Here is an 18,605-nt window from a genome sequence, read left to right as displayed (position 1 = left end):
TTACCGCAGTTGGGCAGTAATCTCTTGTTCATGCGGCTTTCAGCTGGATTGTAGAGTAGCCACACTGGTATCCTCTTTGCAAAAATAGGATCTCGATACCCCCTTACGGCCATGGACGTGTTTGTTCATCTTGTCATCAATAACTGGTTATCGCTTGACACTGGTCAAGCAGTGGCAACTCCTAGTTTTGTGACCGCGGACAATTTCGTGGGGCGACAGTCAGTTGGTAGTAGTACTGATAGTGGTATTGATCAACACGGGGCGAAGAGGAGTAGGACTGGGCATCTTTGCAATCTTTCTCTCGAGTAGTAAGTACAAGAACTTATCTATCCTCAATTTCTGAGGCTGTTACAAGGCGGTAGGCGCATGTTAAACACGGTGGTCATTTTTGTTGAAGAACTGAAAGATAATTGAATAATTGCAGGGCCAGATTCCTAGTAGATGAAAGTTGATAAGTTGTTGCATGCGCTTCACTGCTGTCTGCATTTGTTGTCGTGGGATCTGAATTGAGGTATCTCTGACCTATAGGTATAGAGGTACACCCTCTATAGCTATGTCCTGGAGTCAGTGCTATCAGTGATACCACTCGACCATTGCACCACCACGGAACAGTGCGAGGTAACCCGATAAGAAGAGGATATTACCAGCGTTCATAAATAGCAACTAAAGTGCAGCAGGCATGGTCATAGTACCTGCTTCAGCCTGAGAGTGTGTAAGTGATAACGGATCACCTGACTGAGACTCACATGATGTACTGCATGAAACCGGCAAATCGCCGACCAGAAAGAAATGCCGACATGCAGAGTGTGACGACATCACCAACCATTACCCCAGAACGTGGAGCTGCACGGAAATCCTGCGAGCCAATCCTCGCCGTCCTTTGAGGGGAACAAACACGGGAGCTTAACCTTTTTGCCAGCATGACCAAAAATGCATATCTCCCCGAGCGGACTTGTGTACAGCGAGACTGCAAGTTGCGACACAGGCGACTATTCTCCCCCGAGGATGGAGCCATGGACAGTGGATCCCAGCGACTTGGGGAACCGCCAAGTATACGTCGATTCGTTGCTAGCGGCGGGGATTTCAAACAAACTTTCCCTGACCCATATCATACCCGTGTTATAGGATCAAAGATACGAAGCGTCAGGGGAGGCCCGAGACACACCAATGAGTCGATCAGCTCCACTTCCCCGGACGATGTCCGACTCCAAAGCTCCTGTCGCACGATGGATGAAGAAGAATAGCACGGGTGGTAGCTAGCGGCGTGGGGGTGAGAATCAGCCGAACAGCTTCTGGTTCGAATTCTAAATGTCTTCCCCGCATTTGTGATGCTCTCCGGCATCTGCGTGCGTCCAACCAGGACCCTGGATGGCCCAAGGTGGATGGAAATTTCCCCCCACGCCAGCCCCTCCCCCGGATTTGCAGGTGGCATCACTCTTCTCATGTGTTTCATGGGAGCTCGATCACACCGTACGAAGCAACAAGCTTCTTTCCTTCTCTTGGGGCATATATAGCTGAAGCTTTCCCTCTCTTTATGGGGTTGCAACAGGATCGTTCCTGCACCCTGCCTCTCCCTGCATCTTGACTCACCTCCCAGAAATTTCATCATGGCGGACAGAGTCATCACCGACCATGACGCCATGGGCGAAAAAGCCGAGATCTCCCATGAGGAGGTTGCTCATTTAGCACAGTTGACGCCGGAGGAGAAGGTTTTGGAGAGGCAATTGCGGCGGCGGATTGATACTCTCATAATGCCGTTGGTAATTCTTGTTTATCTGATGAATTACATCGACCGGTACGTCTCAGGTTTTCTCGCCATTAGATGACTATGATATACTATGCGCTAACTTCTTTCCGTCTTTGATAGGAATAACTACGCCGCTGCGAAGCTTCAAGGATTAGAACAGGACCTCTCCCTCGATGAAGCCAAATACGAGACAGGACTATCCATTCTTTTTGTGGGCTATATCCTGATGCAGGTCCCATCGAACCTGCTCCTCAACTACATGGGCCGTCCTTCGCTTTACCTTGGCTTTTTCACCACAGCGTGGGGCCTTGTCTCGGCCTTAACCAGCCAGGTCTCAAGCTACGGTGGCATCGTGGCATGTCGATTCATTCTCGGCTTGGTCGAGGCACCATTCTTTGCAGGTGTTCTATTTTACCTCTCCAAATGGTACACCAAGAAAGAGTTGGCCCTTCGCATGAGTATCTTCTACTCTGGCTCATTGCTCAGCGGGGCCTTTGGAAACCTGATCGCTGCGGGCATTCTTAATGGTCTTGCCGGAAAGAGAGGCATGTCAGCCTGGCAATGGTTATACATTATTGAGGGTACCATCACTGTCGCAATCGGTCTGGCCATCTGCGCTGTGCTACCCGACTTTCCCGATACCTGGAAATTGTTGTCGCCGGAGATGAAGCATGTCGCCAATCGCCGCTTGGCCATTGAGGCAGCCGAAGCGGATGTTGACGACGGCGACAAGATGAGCCAAATTAAGGGTCTGAAGCTAGCCTTTACAGACGTCAAGACTTATGCCCTGGCCATTGCGTACATGTCTCTCACGGCCGCAAGTGGCTTCCAAAACTTTTTTCCAACTTTGACAGAGACCTTGGGGTACAACCATATCATCTCTCTGCTCTTGGTAGCACCGCCATACATATTCATGGTGGTGTACAGTCTCTTCCACTCCTATCTCTCCGATCGTTTCGCTCATCGATATTGGTTCTTTGTCGGCCCCATCCCCGTCACCATCGTGGGGTTTATTATCTTCATGACCACCCACTCCTTCGGGCCTCGGTATTTCTCATTCTTCCTCATGGTATTCGTCTTTGCCCAGAACGGCACGATATACTCATGGATCGCAAATGCGATTCCCCGACCTCCAGCCAAGCGAGCTGCTGCATATGCCTTCATCAACTCTCTGGGAAACTCAGCCAGTATCTGGACTCCGTATACTTATTTGGAAAAGGAGGCTCCGTATTACTATACGGCCTTGGGGGTGTGTATCGGAATGCAAGTTCTAGGAACTATAATGGCGACGTTCCTGTACTTCCATCTACGATCGCAAAACAAGCGACTGGCACGTCTGGAGGATGAAGATGCAATTTTGACTGAAAAGGAGCTCCGCCGGCTACAAAAGACGGCGGATGTAGAGGGCATCGACATTGCTGCCGCCCGTCAGCTTCAGAAGGGGTTCCGATATGTGACTTGAGTATTTCCAAGCAATTAATTAGTTCTTCTCTTGATTCGTTCACAATACATATTCACACCCACTCGAGTCACGCCAGAGCTTCACAACCAACTCACAAATGGCAGTACGTAGTAGTGTATAGAAGTTATCGTCATCAGTACATGACTACCCACGTACAATTACGGGGGAACGGTGCTAAGAACATTCACCTCCTTGATCAATTTCCCTCCGGTGAAGTTAAGCCAAGGTATGAGTTGACCGGGAATCTGATGGTCCCCGTGAAGTCAACCTCGTATCCCGAATTCATATGCAGAACAAATCAAATCACTGCATATCTCAAATTTCGGAGAACAGACTGTACTTTACTGCTGCTTACTGCTGCTCTGATATAATTACTCTCGGTCGGAATGTCTCGCTGGTGGCTCGCGTGTACCAGCTTCCCTGTTCTGGCGGTATATTTCCCCATCTCTATGGAATGGATCAGTGATGATGGTTGCTAAGCATGTCCAGGGAACTATTAGCGCAATGGCAACTGTATTCGGCATTTGTGCAGTTAGCCATAGATGGCTGGAAATTGTTTCTTCTGATGTGGGAAGTGTGGTAGTAGTGCAGAGTGCTTGGTGAGTTTCCATCTTCTACTATACTTCAGCCTTTGGGAGTTGCCGATCATCACATCTGAATGATTTATTAGGGCCGTCACGATCAAGGCTATATCGCTCGCACTCTTCGCCACAGCTGACCTTGCTCTCCTTCTGATCATGATGCTCAAATGGGATGCAGTGAGAGGATACCTCGCGACAGCTTTACTCTACTTCATCTCCTCAATGCTCCTCTTCAGTCTAATCGGCGTAACTGTACATCAACCATCCTATACCATCGCTCCTCCCCAAACACAGCACTACACGCAGAACTTCTACTACGGCATCTTCGCCGCCAGTCTCTACCTCTTCATTGCAGCGCTATTAACAATCTACGCATGCAGCGTCCGCACCATCCACCTAAGCATGCAAGACCGCCGCATCATCGAGAACACAAGCATCGTGCTGCGCGCCTTCACCCTCGCCGCATTCCTCCTCGGCGGCGCAGCCATCTACATCCCTATCGAAGGATGGTCCCTAACAGACTCCCTCTACTGGTCCACATACACCATCCTCACAATCGGAATCGGTAACATCGCCCCGAAGACCCATCTCGGCCGAAGCCTACTAATCCCCTACGCGACGGGGGGCATCACCTGTCTAGGATTATTCGTCAGTTCGATCGCCTCCTTCTCCAGGGATATGGACGAGCTACGACTGAAGTTCGAGCTCGAGGCAGAAGGTATCCACCTCCACAAATCACCCCATCGCGATATCGTCAAATTTAGGCAGATCAAATCCCAACGGCAAAGCCGTCACCGTTGGATCGTATTCATCTTCTCTTCGTGCGCATGGCTCCTCCTTTGGCTCGTCAGCGCCCGCATCTTCAAGTCCTCCGAGCGAGACCAGGGATGGACGTATTTTGAGTCGCTATATTTCACGTTCGTGTCGCTGACGACGATCAGATACGGGGATTTCTATCCAACGAGTAATCTGGGCAAGTCGTTCTTTGTGTTTTGGGCGCTGCTGGCGGTGCCGGTTATGACGACGTTGGTTGGGGTTGTTGGTCAGGTGGGGTTTCGTACGGTGGTTTATTTTGTGAGAAGGGTAGGGAGGGGGTGGTCGTGGGGATTCTGTGTACGGCGTATAGGTGCATATTTGAGTGTGAGGAGGCTGGATATGCCCGCTTTTGCTGTAGGAGCAGGTTTGAGTGTGTCGCGTGGTGATATGGACATCGACATAGAAAGACAGTACTGCCCACTGAGTCTGCCACTTGAGAGGCAACGCCCAGATAACTACTTCAGTTCTGCGGAACACAGACTCCACCTCACCGAGGAGATCAAGATTCTTGTGGACATCCTCAAAGATGAGGGCAGAGACATCGATCTACATCGTGAATGGGCACGTGTTGTATCTCTGCTCCGTGTTGATGGAGACGACGGAGAAGAAGTGCTTGCGGCTGAGAGTCATCGTCGGCAGGTAATCAGAGAGGTGTTGTCTGCGAATCAGTCTACGAAGGAAAGAAATAAGGACATTCTGTGGATGGTCAAGTTGCTGGTTGAGAAGTTGTGTTTTTGTTTGAGGGAGGATAGAGGTGAGGGTAGATAGGGATACGTATTTATGGTCATTCTCGTTCATCCCTTGCTATGCAGGGAGCCTGGCAGGGAGGGTACAGTACATAGTGGACTCGTTGATCGATGTACAGCATGTTTATTCCAGCTGTTGATGGATTATCATATGAATAACTATTCTCAGCGGTCTGCTAATAAAGTCGAGTGCAGTTTTGTACAGATAATAGCAGACTATTAATTCATACTTATGCAGTGGATAATCCCATCTTAGTCACGCATGCACTTTGAGTACCCTATGACTAATCTTGCATATATACGCGCACAATAATTCATAACGAATTATACAGTGTCACCAGTCAGACAGCATGTAACTTGAAGTGCTGCTTCATTGCAAATAGGCAAGCTATGAAGTCCATATAGCAATATATATCCGCATTTATAACACACCTGGGACAATCAATTGGTTTGACTGCTGCCAAACTGGAAGAGTACTACTGTTGGTTAATGGTAGATGATGATGTATAGCAATGCTTGCTATACTACTAGGGGATGTGATCTATAATTGATGATTAGTTGTTTTCTTCTTCAAATACTGGCTACTACTACTGCTACCAATCTCAATCGTTCAAGTGTACTAGTCTGGTGGAGTGTGGTCAATGCTCAAAAATTGATGATCGCAGTGACTGGTGTTCATGCAGTGGTATATATTTACGAGGTTACTAGTACAAGACTGTGGTAGTAGTTATTCAAGGCAATTTGAGTTTGGCACCAGTATGGTGATGATAATCATATTAAAAATAAAACAAAAACAAATCACTTCTCAGCATGATAGTACTGGATCTTATTACATTTACTAGGTAGCAGTCGTACGTAGTACACATTAAACTTGAGGAAACCCCTCTACTATGCATACTGCTACAGTACGGGCTAGTCTCGGCAGTGGCCCGCCCGAGGATCCCCCGGTAGTAGCCGCCCGCCGTCATCTTAATTCAAAGCTCGCCTTCAAGGCAATGTTGAAGGCAAAGTGTGACGCTGTCAATGTACGTATCCAGCGATACAAGTGGTGGATTAGCAGTTGAGTTTGCCAGCAACCAATCTAGGTAACTTGGGTATTCTCCTGATACGCTGTAGCAGAGAAAGCAAAAACACGAGCACTCTTCGGATGACCTTCCCTTGGTATTGCGGTTCTGGAACTTTTCTTGCTCAATGGACTGGCGGGCAGGAGTTTGGAACCCGCTCTTTCAAAACCATGTGGCCGTCTGGTGGACGGACGCGAAAGCAAAATGACGTCGATTGTCACATTCCCATCAATCAAGCTTGAGCACGGAGAAGCAGCTTGAGAAGCGCATTTCGGGTGTTATTGGACGTGTAACTAGGAATTCAGAGCTGGGTGAGGTATTTAGTACCATTGCGTTGGTGGTATGCAGGATTACCACCGATTTTGGCAGGGTAGGACAGATAGCTGGGATGTTGCAGATTCGCATACTACCTTCGTATACCTTCCGTGCCAGCAGCCAGAACATTGGCCCAAGCTGGCTGTTCTGGTGCAGCGGGAAATGCCTGCCAGCGACCGGCAATCATTTGTCGTGGCGATGGGGACTGTCATTGGCCGGAGCAGAGGTGTCCTGGCAGAGTTGCAGCAGAGCAGGAGTGACACAGCTCAACCATAGGTCCGTCTTCGCAAAGATTGGCATGTCCATCCCCGCAGATGATATCATACCACATGGTTGGTAAACAGAGCACCACCAATCCCGCCCGTGGCGGTAATAACCTGTGGGAGGGAAATGGGAAAGGAAGGAAGTGTCCATCCATCCCTTGCGTCGCCGGGCCTTTCTCTTCCTGTCCAATGATGCAAAGCAATGACCATCACTTGTCTGGCGCGGGGCCGTCAAGGCCGGGGGATGAGAAGGATGCCGATCCGGGGATTCGTCGATCGTGGCGGTGGCGGACGACACTGGTCCGTTGTTGTATGGAAGATGGAAGATTGGTCTCAGGGCAAACAATTTGGTTCGCCTGAAAATGGGAAGCTGGGTTGCTGCATTAATGAGAACTTTGGTTTCAGCATCGCCGGATTGAGAGGGCAGCCGAGTCACATGACATTCACGGGACAATCCAGTCGTTGTATATAATCAGCCAGTCGCCCAATCGTTCATGTCTCGTTCATCTCATCATATAACGATACTGCTCAAATAGACGTCTTATAACTCACATTTCGATTCTACCGCAACGGTCACTCATTCCAACGACACCCGTGCTTTGCATCCGTTCGAAGAGATACCCATCAATCTATACTATACCGTCATCATGTCGCCCCTCAGCCAAATGTCGCGTCCTATTGTCCGCAGTTCCAGCAACGTGCGATCCTTTTCAATTGCCATCCCAGCTCGACGCGAAGGACAAGTGATCAACCCCAAGCCCCGTGGATATCTGGCCGAGTAAGTGTGAACCTGACTGCGATCCAACTGCTATCTCCTGTATTGGTTGTGTTCCCCTTTCGGAGACTGCCGGGCCCTGTTGCAATGACGTCATGGACTGTTTCGGAGCACTCTGATCCACTCCTCTCTCTCCAAACATCACTGCAATGGTTGCAAACAGCAGCAGCACCAGCAGTAACACCCGAAGCTAACCGTCACTTTCACATGCAGCAAAGAGCCAATCACCCGTCGTGAAGCCACTAGCGAGCGATACTTTGTCAAGTCCCAGCAGCCAACGCAGACGCAACCTGAACAACCCGAGACATACCAGATGGTGCGGCAGAAGATGCTCGAACACCGTCGTCACCTAGACGAATTGGACCAATATCTGTGAGTTATGTTGCTGGTAGTAACAAAATTGAGCATTTCACTGACTGGTTCTGTTGCAGCCAAATTCTCGGTAGAAAGCAGGGCCCCATGAGCTATTACTAGATGACTTGAGCTCTGTTTCCTCGGCTTTTCGTCCTTGTTTTATTTCCGCTTTCGCTGGAATCTTGATGGTTCCCGTTCCCAACTTTAGCAAACACCCAACGGTCACGATAAGTTGGTTTTCCTAGTGAAGTCAACTGCTATCGGACCACCCCATACGAAAACCCCCGCCGGATTGTCAAGCAGGATCTTATGATGATGACAGTAGGGGGATTGCGATATGGAGGATTTGAACTAGACTGAACTGGATTTACATGTATATATAAGTATTACTACTGGTAGTATGTGGTATGTGGTCAACCGACCAAGGTTATGGTGTGAATGAGACATGTCATTATTATCCTCTTATTCAAAAGCTACACACAAAAACAATTTAGGAGTGAATCAGTAGTACTAGCTGTAGGACTAATTAGACATTGTTACACCATCAATTTGAAGCCTGTCGATGAAGCCTCTTGGTGTACTCAAGGGCAACTTACTACTTACTACTACCGCCAGGAACACCTATTGACTTGAAATGATGAGCACGTTTGGGGTCCACTCATTGAATGGCAGGTACAGAGTACCCAGCACAGCTTCAATATGGGACGATAATAGGTATCTTAATATAAATTACATATAGCAAGAACACCAGATTCATGCCAACTTCCAGCTTACCCGCTTACGAAGTATGCACCTAAGTGCATCCGGAATAAGATACTATAGAAACTCCGTCCCGTTCATCCCAGTAAGCTGAGGCAGCTAAGGCAACCAACCATGTGTAACATTGATTCGCTATAAAGAATATCACCTCTTATCCGTGTTCATCATACGTTTCTCAAGTTAAATTTGTGCTGCGCACGAATGACCACTAATTATCGTGTGACTAGCTGTCTGAGGATCAGTGTGCGACCGTAGTTAACAGTCACATAAGGCTGATCGGGCTCGGAAGCGGCCCGATCGGTAGGCTGGACAGGAGAGGGACAGCCGGGACAGCAGGGTCAGGACAGGACAGGGTCATCGACTCATCACACCCTCTCTGCTGTAGGCTGCAGGGCGCAACCACCACCCAAACGGGTATAGATCCACCCCTGAGGTAGAGAAACTGTGGCCGGAGATAAGAATCTGAAGGAAAATCCCGAGGAAGATCGGCATTTCGGCGGCTAGTATGAGCGAGGCTTGGGGTCAATATTATAAATGCACAAGTCTCGAACAATGAGTTAGTGGTTGACTTTGGTGGCGTTCCTCGTGTCAGGTTGGTGGATCAAGATTGACCGCTTGGTATACTATTTTGAGGACGGACGATTGTGTCATTGCAAGGATTCAGTGTGTTTATCTGATAGAATTACTGATATTGTAATCAACTGATTGCCGAGCCAAGGTATCTGGATGGTGATTGCGAGGGCTCGGGGTGTTTATCTGATGGGATTACTGATATTGTTAATCTATTAGTGCCGAGACATGGTGTCTGGATGGTGATACCGTGATGGCGAGGTAGGGAAATGTACACAGCATGTATGGCTGCTGGGAGGCTGCATGTGAATACGGCCGGTGAGATTTTAGAGCGAGGTGATGTTATAGCTCACTCACTTCCACGCAGTCTGCATTTCAGTCAGACCGGGATCGACGTTCCGGAAACTATCCCCAGGGTCTGTGTTAGTAGACAGTACTCCTTAGAGATGTAGATTTTGTTCAAGAGGCGATCCAAAGACCAGTGCTTGGTAACTAAGAAATTGGTTTAACGTACTGTCCAGTTTCATCAGTATAGTCCCACAGCGTGACAGCACATTGTCGACCCTGAAAGTCCAAGCTCCAAGCTTGCCAGACGATGAGACACGTTCCATGCCCAAATGTTCTGGAATACGACAATGGATCGCAGGCGCCACTAGCATTTGTGAGACGAGAAAGCTCCAAAGGCCGAAACGGCAGGGGATCGTGGTTAGGAGAGCCGCAAAGTTCCGCTGAGTCAGCAGAGAGGTTACAAGGCAAGCATGACTGTAAGTAATGTACCAATAGGCACTCTTCTCGCCATGTTTAATCCGCTGACTCAGAGGAAAAAGAGAGCCAAAATTCCGTCGAGCGGAGTTTCGGCCGTTTGATAACGCCGACTTCACAACTGTCAAGCCTGATTGGTCACAGAGATTGACAGGGAGCCACTCATGGCCCTGGATTCATCCGCAAGGCCCACTAAGATTGCACGAAAGAGGAAAAATCAGCGGAAGTGGCCCGCGCCACGATAGATTGGGAAACAAAAAAAAGTAAACAGATTCTGCTTGCAGAAGCCACGGAACCGATCCCCCGTCCCCATCATGGCAGGCTGCGAACTATCTCTTACATTCCACTAGTCCAAACTAATCGCCTTTCCTTACGTACCTCTGTACCTGGACGACCTGATGTATCGGAATCCTCCTGACTCAGCGGAGCTTTTCACACACCCGAAGTGCCCGGTGGATCTCGGAAATGGCCTGGATCCCGATTCCCTTCCCTGAAGTTTTTTGGAGGCCCCCACCGACTCCCCCAGCTGCCTGGTAGGAGTATATGAGCTTCTCGCTCCCCCAAATGCCCCCGGTCGAAATGACCATCCCTACTCCCGATCGACAGGGTGACCCTTGACTTTCACAGCATCGTCAAGTCATCCTTCATTATACCCAACCATGGCGGAGGATCAGGAGAAAGTCTCCTACACCCTCGGGGTTCCCGAAGGCAAGGAAGATACCGACAGCACCGCTACCGTCCTCGATGAAGATCCCACCGTCACCCCTCGCAACCCCGGTGCCAGTCGTGCCGATGGCTGGGCCTTGATGTCCCAGGTCAAGCAACAGAACGAGCGGGACATGCAATCCGGCTTCAAACGCAAGGAACTTGGTGTCACCTGGAAGAACCTTTCCGTCGAAGTCGTCAGCGCCGAGGCCGCCGTCAACGAGAATTTCCTGTCCCAGTTCAACATCCCTCAGCACATTAAGGAGTCCAAGAACAAGCCGCCGTTGCGTTCCATCCTCTCCAACAGCCATGGCTGTGTCAAACCCGGAGAGATGCTTTTGGTTTTGGGTCGGCCTGGCTCCGGTTGCACCACCCTTTTGAAGATGCTGTCCAATCGACGCCTCGGTTACAAGTCGATTGAAGGTGACGTTCACTATGGATCCTTGACATCGGATGAGGCAGCCCAGTACCGCGGCCAGATTGTCATGAACACCGAGGAGGAAATCTTCTTCCCCACCTTGACCGTGGGCCAGACTATGGATTTTGCGACTCGTCTCAAGATTCCCTTTAACCTGCCCAACGGCGTCGAGTCCCCCGAAGCTTATCGCCAGGAAGCCAAGAAATTCCTTCTTGAATCCATGGGCATCTCGCATACGAACGATACCAAAGTGGGCAATGAATACGTGCGTGGTGTCTCGGGTGGTGAGCGTAAGCGTGTCTCCATTATCGAGTGTCTTGCGACTCGTGGTTCCGTTTTCTGCTGGGATAACAGCACGCGTGGTTTGGATGCCAGCACGGCCCTCGAATGGACCAAGGCTGTTCGTGCCATGACGGATGTGTTGGGTCTATCTTCCATTGTCACTCTTTACCAGGCCGGAAACGGTATCTACGACCTGTTCGACAAGGTGCTCGTGTTGGATGAAGGCAAGGAGATCTACTATGGCCCCATGACCCAGGCGCGTCCCTTCATGGAGGATCTGGGCTTTGCTTGCCGCGAGGGTTCCAACGTCGCCGACTACCTTACCGGTGTCACGGTCCCCACCGAACGCATTATCAGACCAGGATACGAGAATCGCTTCCCTAGAAACGCGGACATGATTCTCGCTGAATACCAAAAGTCGCCTATTTATACGCAGATGATCTCCGAATACGACTACCCCAACACTGACCTGGCCCGCCAGCGCACTGCCGAATTCAAGGAATCCGTCGCCCAAGAGAAGAACAAGAAACTTTCCAAGACAAGTCCCTTGACGGTTGACTTCATCGACCAGGTCAAGACCTGCATTATCCGCCAGTATCAAATCATCTGGGGTGACAAAGCCACATTTTTCATCAAGCAGATCTCTACCTTGGTTCAGGCGTTGATTGCTGGTTCACTGTTCTACAATGCCCCTAATAACTCGGGTGGTTTGTTTGTCAAGTCCGGTGCTCTGTTCTTCTCCCTGCTCTATAACAGTCTTCTGGCCATGTCCGAAGTCACCGACTCATTCAGCGGTCGCCCGATTCTGGTCAAACACAAAGGCTTCGCATACTACCACCCCGCCGCCTTTTGTATCGCTCAGATTACTGCCGATATTCCGGTTCTCTTGTTCCAAATCAGCGTGTTCTCCATCGTGGTTTACTTCATGGTTGGCCTCACCATGTCCGCCAGCGCGTTCTTCACCTACTGGATCCTTGTCTTCACTGCAACTATGGTAAGTCATCGCATACATCCACTTGTTGCCTGTAATTGTACTGACGTCTCGCTTAGGCCATGACAGCGCTGTTCCGCGCGGTCGGCGCGCTTTTCAGCACGTTCGATGGCGCCTCCAAGGTCTCTGGTTTCCTCATCTCGGCTCTGATCATGTACACCGGTTACATGATCAAGAAGCCCCAGATGCACCCTTGGTTCGGCTGGATTTACTGGATCAACCCCATGGCTTACGGTTTCGATGCGCTGCTCTCCAACGAATTCCACGGAAAGATCATTCCTTGTGTGGGAACCAACCTCATTCCTAGTGGAGAGGGCTACGGTGGAGACGGGCATCAATCATGCGCCGGTGTTGGTGGTGCCATCCCCGGAAGCACCTATGTCACTGGTGATCAGTACCTGGCTTCCCTATCCTACAGCCATACTCATGTCTGGCGCAACTTCGGTATCCTCTGGGCTTGGTGGGCGCTCTTTGCTGCCGCCACCATCATCGCGACGTCCCGCTGGAAGTCTCCCGGTGAGAGCGGTTCCTCCCTTCTCATCCCGCGCGAAAGGGTCGATGCCCATCGCCAGGTTGCCCGCCCCGACGAGGAATCCCAGGTCGACGAGAAAGCCAAGAAGCCCCATGGTGACAATTGCCAAAGTGAAAGCGACCTTGACAAGCAGCTGGTTCGGAACACCTCTGTTTTCACCTGGAAGGATCTCACCTACACGGTCAAGACCCCTAGTGGCGATCGCGTGCTCCTCGACAAGGTATACGGATGGGTGAAGCCTGGCATGCTGGGTGCCCTGATGGGTTCCTCCGGTGCTGGTAAAACCACTCTCTTGGATGTGTTGGCTCAGCGCAAGACTGAGGGTACCATTCATGGCTCCGTCCTCGTCGACGGTCGTCCTCTGCCCGTTTCTTTCCAGCGCTCTGCCGGTTACTGTGAACAACTTGATGTCCACGAGCCTTTTGCCACTGTCCGTGAGGCCTTGGAATTCTCCGCCCTGCTCCGCCAGCCTCGCCATGTGCCTGCTGAGGAGAAGCTCAAGTACGTTGATACCATCATTGAACTTCTTGAACTGCATGATATCGCCGATACCCTTATTGGTCGCGTCGGAAACGGACTGAGCGTTGAACAACGCAAGCGTGTCACCATCGGTGTCGAGTTGGTCTCGAAGCCCAGCATTCTCATCTTCCTGGACGAACCCACCTCCGGTCTTGATGGCCAGTCTGCTTACAACACTGTCCGTTTCCTGCGCAAGCTCGCCGACGTCGGCCAAGCTGTGCTCGTCACCATCCACCAGCCCTCTGCGCAACTCTTTGCTGAATTCGACACCCTACTCCTCCTCGCCAAGGGTGGAAAGATGGTCTACTTCGGTGACATTGGTGACAACGGCCAAACTGTCAAGGACTACTTTGCTCGCTACGGCGCCCCCTGTCCCGCAGAAACCAACCCGGCCGAGCACATGATCGACGTGGTCTCCGGCGCGCTCTCCCAAGGTCGCGACTGGCATCAAGTCTGGAAGGATTCTCCCGAGCACACCAACTCCCTCAAGGAACTCGACTCCATCGTTGACGACGCCGCCTCCAAGCCCCCTGGTACCGTCGACGACGGCAACGAATTCGCCATGCCCCTCTGGCAGCAAACCCTCATTGTGACCAAGCGCTCCTGCGTCGCAGTCTACCGTAACACCGACTACGTGAACAACAAGCTGGCCCTCCACGTCGGCTCGGCCCTCTTCAACGGCTTTTCCTTCTGGATGATTGGCAACCACGTCGGCGCTCTCCAACTCCGTCTCTTCACCATCTTCAACTTTATCTTCGTCGCCCCTGGTGTTATCAACCAACTGCAGCCCCTTTTCCTGGAACGCCGCGACATCTATGACGCTCGTGAAAAGAAATCTAAAATGTACTCCTGGATTGCCTTCGTGACTGGCCTTATCGTCTCCGAACTCCCCTACCTCTGCATCTGCGCCGTCCTCTACTTCGCCTGCTGGTACTACACCGTCGGCTTCCCCTCGGATAGCAACAAATCCGGCGCTGTCTTCTTCGTCATGCTGATGTACGAGTTCGTCTACACGGGTATCGGTCAATTCGTCTCCGCGTACGCCCCCAACGCCATCTTCGCCTCGCTCATCAACCCGGTCATCATCGGAACCCTCGCTTCCTTCTGTGGTGTCCTCGTCCCCTACACCCAGATCCAAGAATTCTGGCGCTACTGGATCTACTACCTCGACCCCTTCAACTACCTCATGGGCAGTCTCCTGGTCTTCACCACCTTCGACACACCCGTCCGCTGCAAGGAGTCCGAATTTGCCATCTTCGATCCTCCCAACGGCTCGACGTGCGCCCAGTACCTCCAGGATTACATGATGGGCGCCGGCGCGCGCATGAACCTCATCAACCCGGACGCCACGGCTGACTGCCACGTCTGCGAGTACACGCGCGGAAGCGATTACCTGTATACCATCAACCTGAAGGATTACTACTACGGGTGGAGAGATGCGGCGATCGTCGCTTTGTTCGCGATTAGCTCATATGCCTTGGTGTATGTGCTGATGAAGTTGAGGACCAAGGCGTCGAAGCAGGCTGAGTAGAGAGTTTTTTTCTCGCCTCGCTTTCCCCTATTGGCATTCGGTCAGTCCAAGGATGGCTGGCCGACTATTATAGACGTACATATGCATACATACCCCTTTGCTTACTTACATTACCCCCTCTGTCTTGCATATAGACCGATACACCATTTCTTCTATTCTTCTCTCCACTTATTTTTATTTTTCTTTCTACAGATCTTTTTGCTTGTCTGTTAATTTGGGCAGCGTCTGTGTGAAGCATTTATACATTTGCACCCTTTTCTTTCTACTTCATTTCTTTCTGAGAATCAGACTACCCCCACCTCTGTCCTGCACGCATTGTGGAGTTGATCTGTTCTATTCTTTTACCAAAATATTGACTTTGATCTTGATTCTCGGTTTTGCTCGATAGATGAATATGTGTCGATGTGTAACGCTGCATGTGGACGGATGGCTATTGTTTAATATTAGATGGAATTATTGTTTGCTCGCTAGAATTGGAATCACATTTCATTAAAAATCCGAATACGTGTCAGTCTTTAGTATTATTACATCCAAATTCCCGTAAATCCCACGGCATAGTTCCAAGTAAATAAGCCAATGATAGTGAATGAATGCTTCAGACTAGACAAAATTTACTCAATGTATAGATTACCTTAATCTTATCAAAGTCGACTTCTCCGTGACCTTCCCCGCCAGGTTCCAACATGACCATTGCAATACTTAATAGAATCTCCGATGGACACGGCATTTTTGGGGGGTTCTTCCAGATTCCAACTGCCGAATGTGAGCATCTGATATATTCAACTACTACTACTAACTTAGTAGTAAGAGTAGTATATAGTTGACGGTGGATGTAGTACTATTCTTTCACCACGACCTTATCCCTCAACCATCATCATCATCATCATCATCATCATCGCCCCAGAGTCTTCCAACATTCGTCGCACCCCCGGGATCACAAAATCCCATGCCAATAATGGCAACTGACCGGTTATCTTGGCGGTAGGGATGATGAATGGCAGAGGCAGAAACTGATTCCGGGTGGTCGCGGGAGGAATCCATCAGCGGCGGGGACAGCAGTCATAACCATAGTCATGGCGGGCCGAGTGGAAGGAAAGGAAAGTTCAACGGCACTTTATGCAGCAATACCAGCATCAACGTTGCGCAGCGCAGATAAATACATACGTGATGATGCAAGAAGTACTGATAGCCGGCTTGATTGCATGCTTGTGTATGTACTACGTGGGAATCATCCGAGCTGGTACAGGGGATGGGATGGTTGAGTGGCTTGCATGAACTCAAAGAAGGCACTGCGTCATTGCGGGGAGCTTATTCTACAAGGATCAGGCAATCGCGGATGTTAGGAAGGTGGTAGGTTTCTTATTGTTATGCTGCTGCTGCTGCTGCTGCTGCTGCTATGGAGGCAAGGGTTCTCTTGTCCTCCGGGATATCGTGGCTCTTGCTATGTACTACGGACGCTGACTGGGGGGGGGGGGGGGGGTGGGTTTCGCATGATTGGTACATCGCAATGGAGTGCTTGAGCAAGGAGTCCTGCACTCCCCAAGTCTTCACGGTCGGGATGTTGATATACCCTTCCAGGTTCCGATCAATCATTGGATCTTCCTGGATCTTCCTGGGGTAGGATGCCATCAAAGGAGCCGTCCTCGCTGATGACATCGTACAACCAGTCATATGCGTCCAGCAATGACGGATTACCAGACTCTGGTGCAGTAAGAGAAGATGAGAGCGATAATAGTTATAATATGGGCCGTCATAGTAGCCCGCTATCCCAGGACCAGGAGCAGAGTCCACGTCCCGTCGTCTTCTACGAAGTTGTCGCGCTATTGGCCCAGCTTGAGAGTCAGCTAGGGATGGGAGCAACCGGAATACCACATAGCCAATTGAGCCTTGTAGGATCTACCGGCAGGGTTGTCAGTCAATGCCGCCAATGACACCTGCAGAACGAAGAGCTCTCACCTTGACATTGGTGCCTCAGCCATGGAGACTGAGCAGTTTCAGAAGCATGAGTCTGAGACGACTGGGGACTGGAGACTGCAGGCTGCGATCATGGCGAGGCAGTTCTACTCGGCCGTGGTTGATGAAACTTTATCAAACATGGGCCATCTGAAGCATTGGTGATGGTCAAAGCCGGCCCGGGAGCATCTCTCTTGGTGTCACCATGGCTCATTTGATCCGGGAAGGCCGAGGCACTGCTTGGATGCCTTCCATAAGCGATGCAGTCGTGGACGATGCACCCATCTCACGGGCGGTGCATTGAAAGTGGCCGTGCAAGCGATCCCGGTGGATACACAGCAGATAGTAAGTGTAGTACGAATGGGTCCGATCTATATCTATCTATCTATGTATGATCGAGATGACCACCAGTTAGGAGATCAAGGCCGAGAAGCGAGCCATGCGCCATCTGGTGTACGTACACCAGATGGCGAGAGGGGACGAAGCACGGGATCCAAGTATAGCAGCAAGCAGCAAGTGGCCGGGAGATAAAACAGTCTGGAGCAGCGATGATGTTGCAATCGGGACGGATCCAACCATCCATTTCATCCAATTCCTCCCCCTGACCCGACTCCACCGAGAGTCTGGAAACCTCGACCATTTCACCCTTGGGCCGCCATGATTGGCGAGTTGCCACCACCACCACGCCATGTCTCCACCCCACAGACGCTGACTGGTTGGCAGTGAATGGGGCCCAAACCAATGGCGGACCGGATAAAGTAAAAAAGTAAAATGGTTTGCAAATGGTGAAAACTTTCCTTTTGGTCGGCCCGGCGGGACTCGAAGGCAATTGGGTGGCCAGCCAGGTTTTTTTCTTTTCTCCTCTTCAGGTACCACAACGTGTTGAGAATACTAAGTAATCTGGACCCATCCATTCATTTGAACAATCCCTCAGTTGGTTCTATGGCTGTCACATAGAATGTGATTGACTTGACTTGACTTCTCTGCAAGGGAGAGAAAGACAGATGACGATGACCAGCAGGTTGAATCCTGTATCATCAAGTCTGGAAGAAGAAGAAGGGATAAGGAATAGTTCTGCAACATTGGCCGGTGAGCTGTCAGTTGGGTTTCATCGTGCAGCGCTGATCCTGCATTCAATTTCTCCGGCATCCAGCCCGGGCTTGTCTTGTCTTGTCTGTGTCTGGGATCGCCAATCACGCCCATGTGCCATGAAGTCATGCTTCCCGAGTCGTCCACACATCCATCACGTCCTGTCCTGTCCTTGTCCCGGTTTCCTGCTTAAAACCACCATCCCGACGTGTCCCCCTTCTTTCCCTCCTACACAGTAGTAGTATTGTTCCTTTGTTTCAATCCCGACTGTGGATGTCTGCCGTGGACTTAGTCTGGTTTATCTCCGACTGCACATCCATTCCTCTCTTCCCTAAGTACTTACTATTTCCGCAGCTGGGTGCTGTTGGTCT

At 50.5% G+C, this 18,605-nt stretch overlaps 5 protein-coding genes across 5 annotated transcripts; all 5 read left to right on the top strand.

Moving 5' to 3' along the window:
* Positions 1–1,607: 1,607 nt before the first annotated feature.
* Positions 1,608–3,209, top strand: AtWU_10681 (putative MFS transporter; the record flags this gene model as incomplete). The annotated part of the gene is made up of 2 exons (XM_035505785.1): positions 1,608–1,795; positions 1,868–3,209. 2 exons carry the CDS (start codon positions 1,608–1,610, stop codon positions 3,207–3,209), a joined length of 1,530 nt encoding a protein of 509 aa, XP_035361678.1.
* Positions 3,210–3,595: 386 nt separating this feature from the next.
* AtWU_10680 (potassium channel family protein) lies at positions 3,596–5,374 on the top strand (the record flags this gene model as incomplete). The annotated part of the gene is made up of 3 exons (XM_035505784.1): positions 3,596–3,640; positions 3,699–3,808; positions 3,880–5,374. 3 exons carry the CDS (start codon positions 3,596–3,598, stop codon positions 5,372–5,374), a joined length of 1,650 nt encoding a protein of 549 aa, XP_035361677.1.
* Positions 5,375–7,641: 2,267 nt separating this feature from the next.
* Positions 7,642–8,243, top strand: AtWU_10679 (uncharacterized protein; the record flags this gene model as incomplete). Its single annotated transcript, XM_035505783.1, has 3 exons — positions 7,642–7,772; positions 7,983–8,141; positions 8,201–8,243. The coding sequence occupies 3 exons, from the start codon at positions 7,642–7,644 to the stop codon at positions 8,241–8,243; spliced, it is 333 nt and encodes a 110-aa protein (XP_035361676.1).
* A 2,630-nt stretch (positions 8,244–10,873) lies between these two features.
* Positions 10,874–15,192, top strand: AtWU_10678 (putative ABC multidrug transporter; the record flags this gene model as incomplete). The annotated part of the gene is made up of 2 exons (XM_035505782.1): positions 10,874–12,613; positions 12,670–15,192. 2 exons carry the CDS (start codon positions 10,874–10,876, stop codon positions 15,190–15,192), a joined length of 4,263 nt encoding a protein of 1,420 aa, XP_035361675.1.
* A 1,622-nt stretch (positions 15,193–16,814) lies between these two features.
* On the top strand, positions 16,815–17,310 carry AtWU_10677 (DUF1212 domain membrane protein; the record flags this gene model as incomplete). The annotated part of the gene is made up of 2 exons (XM_035505781.1): positions 16,815–17,031; positions 17,099–17,310. The coding sequence occupies 2 exons, from the start codon at positions 16,815–16,817 to the stop codon at positions 17,308–17,310; spliced, it is 429 nt and encodes a 142-aa protein (XP_035361674.1).
* Between the last annotated feature and the right edge of the window lie 1,295 nt (positions 17,311–18,605).

The sequence above is a fragment of the Aspergillus tubingensis genome, assembly GCF_013340325.1.
Source record: "Aspergillus tubingensis WU-2223L DNA, scaffold_13, whole genome shotgun sequence".
Classification (NCBI taxonomy): domain Eukaryota; kingdom Fungi; phylum Ascomycota; class Eurotiomycetes; order Eurotiales; family Aspergillaceae; genus Aspergillus; species Aspergillus tubingensis.
Note: the sequence above shows the minus strand (reverse complement) of the source record. Positions and strands in the feature narration are given on the sequence as shown.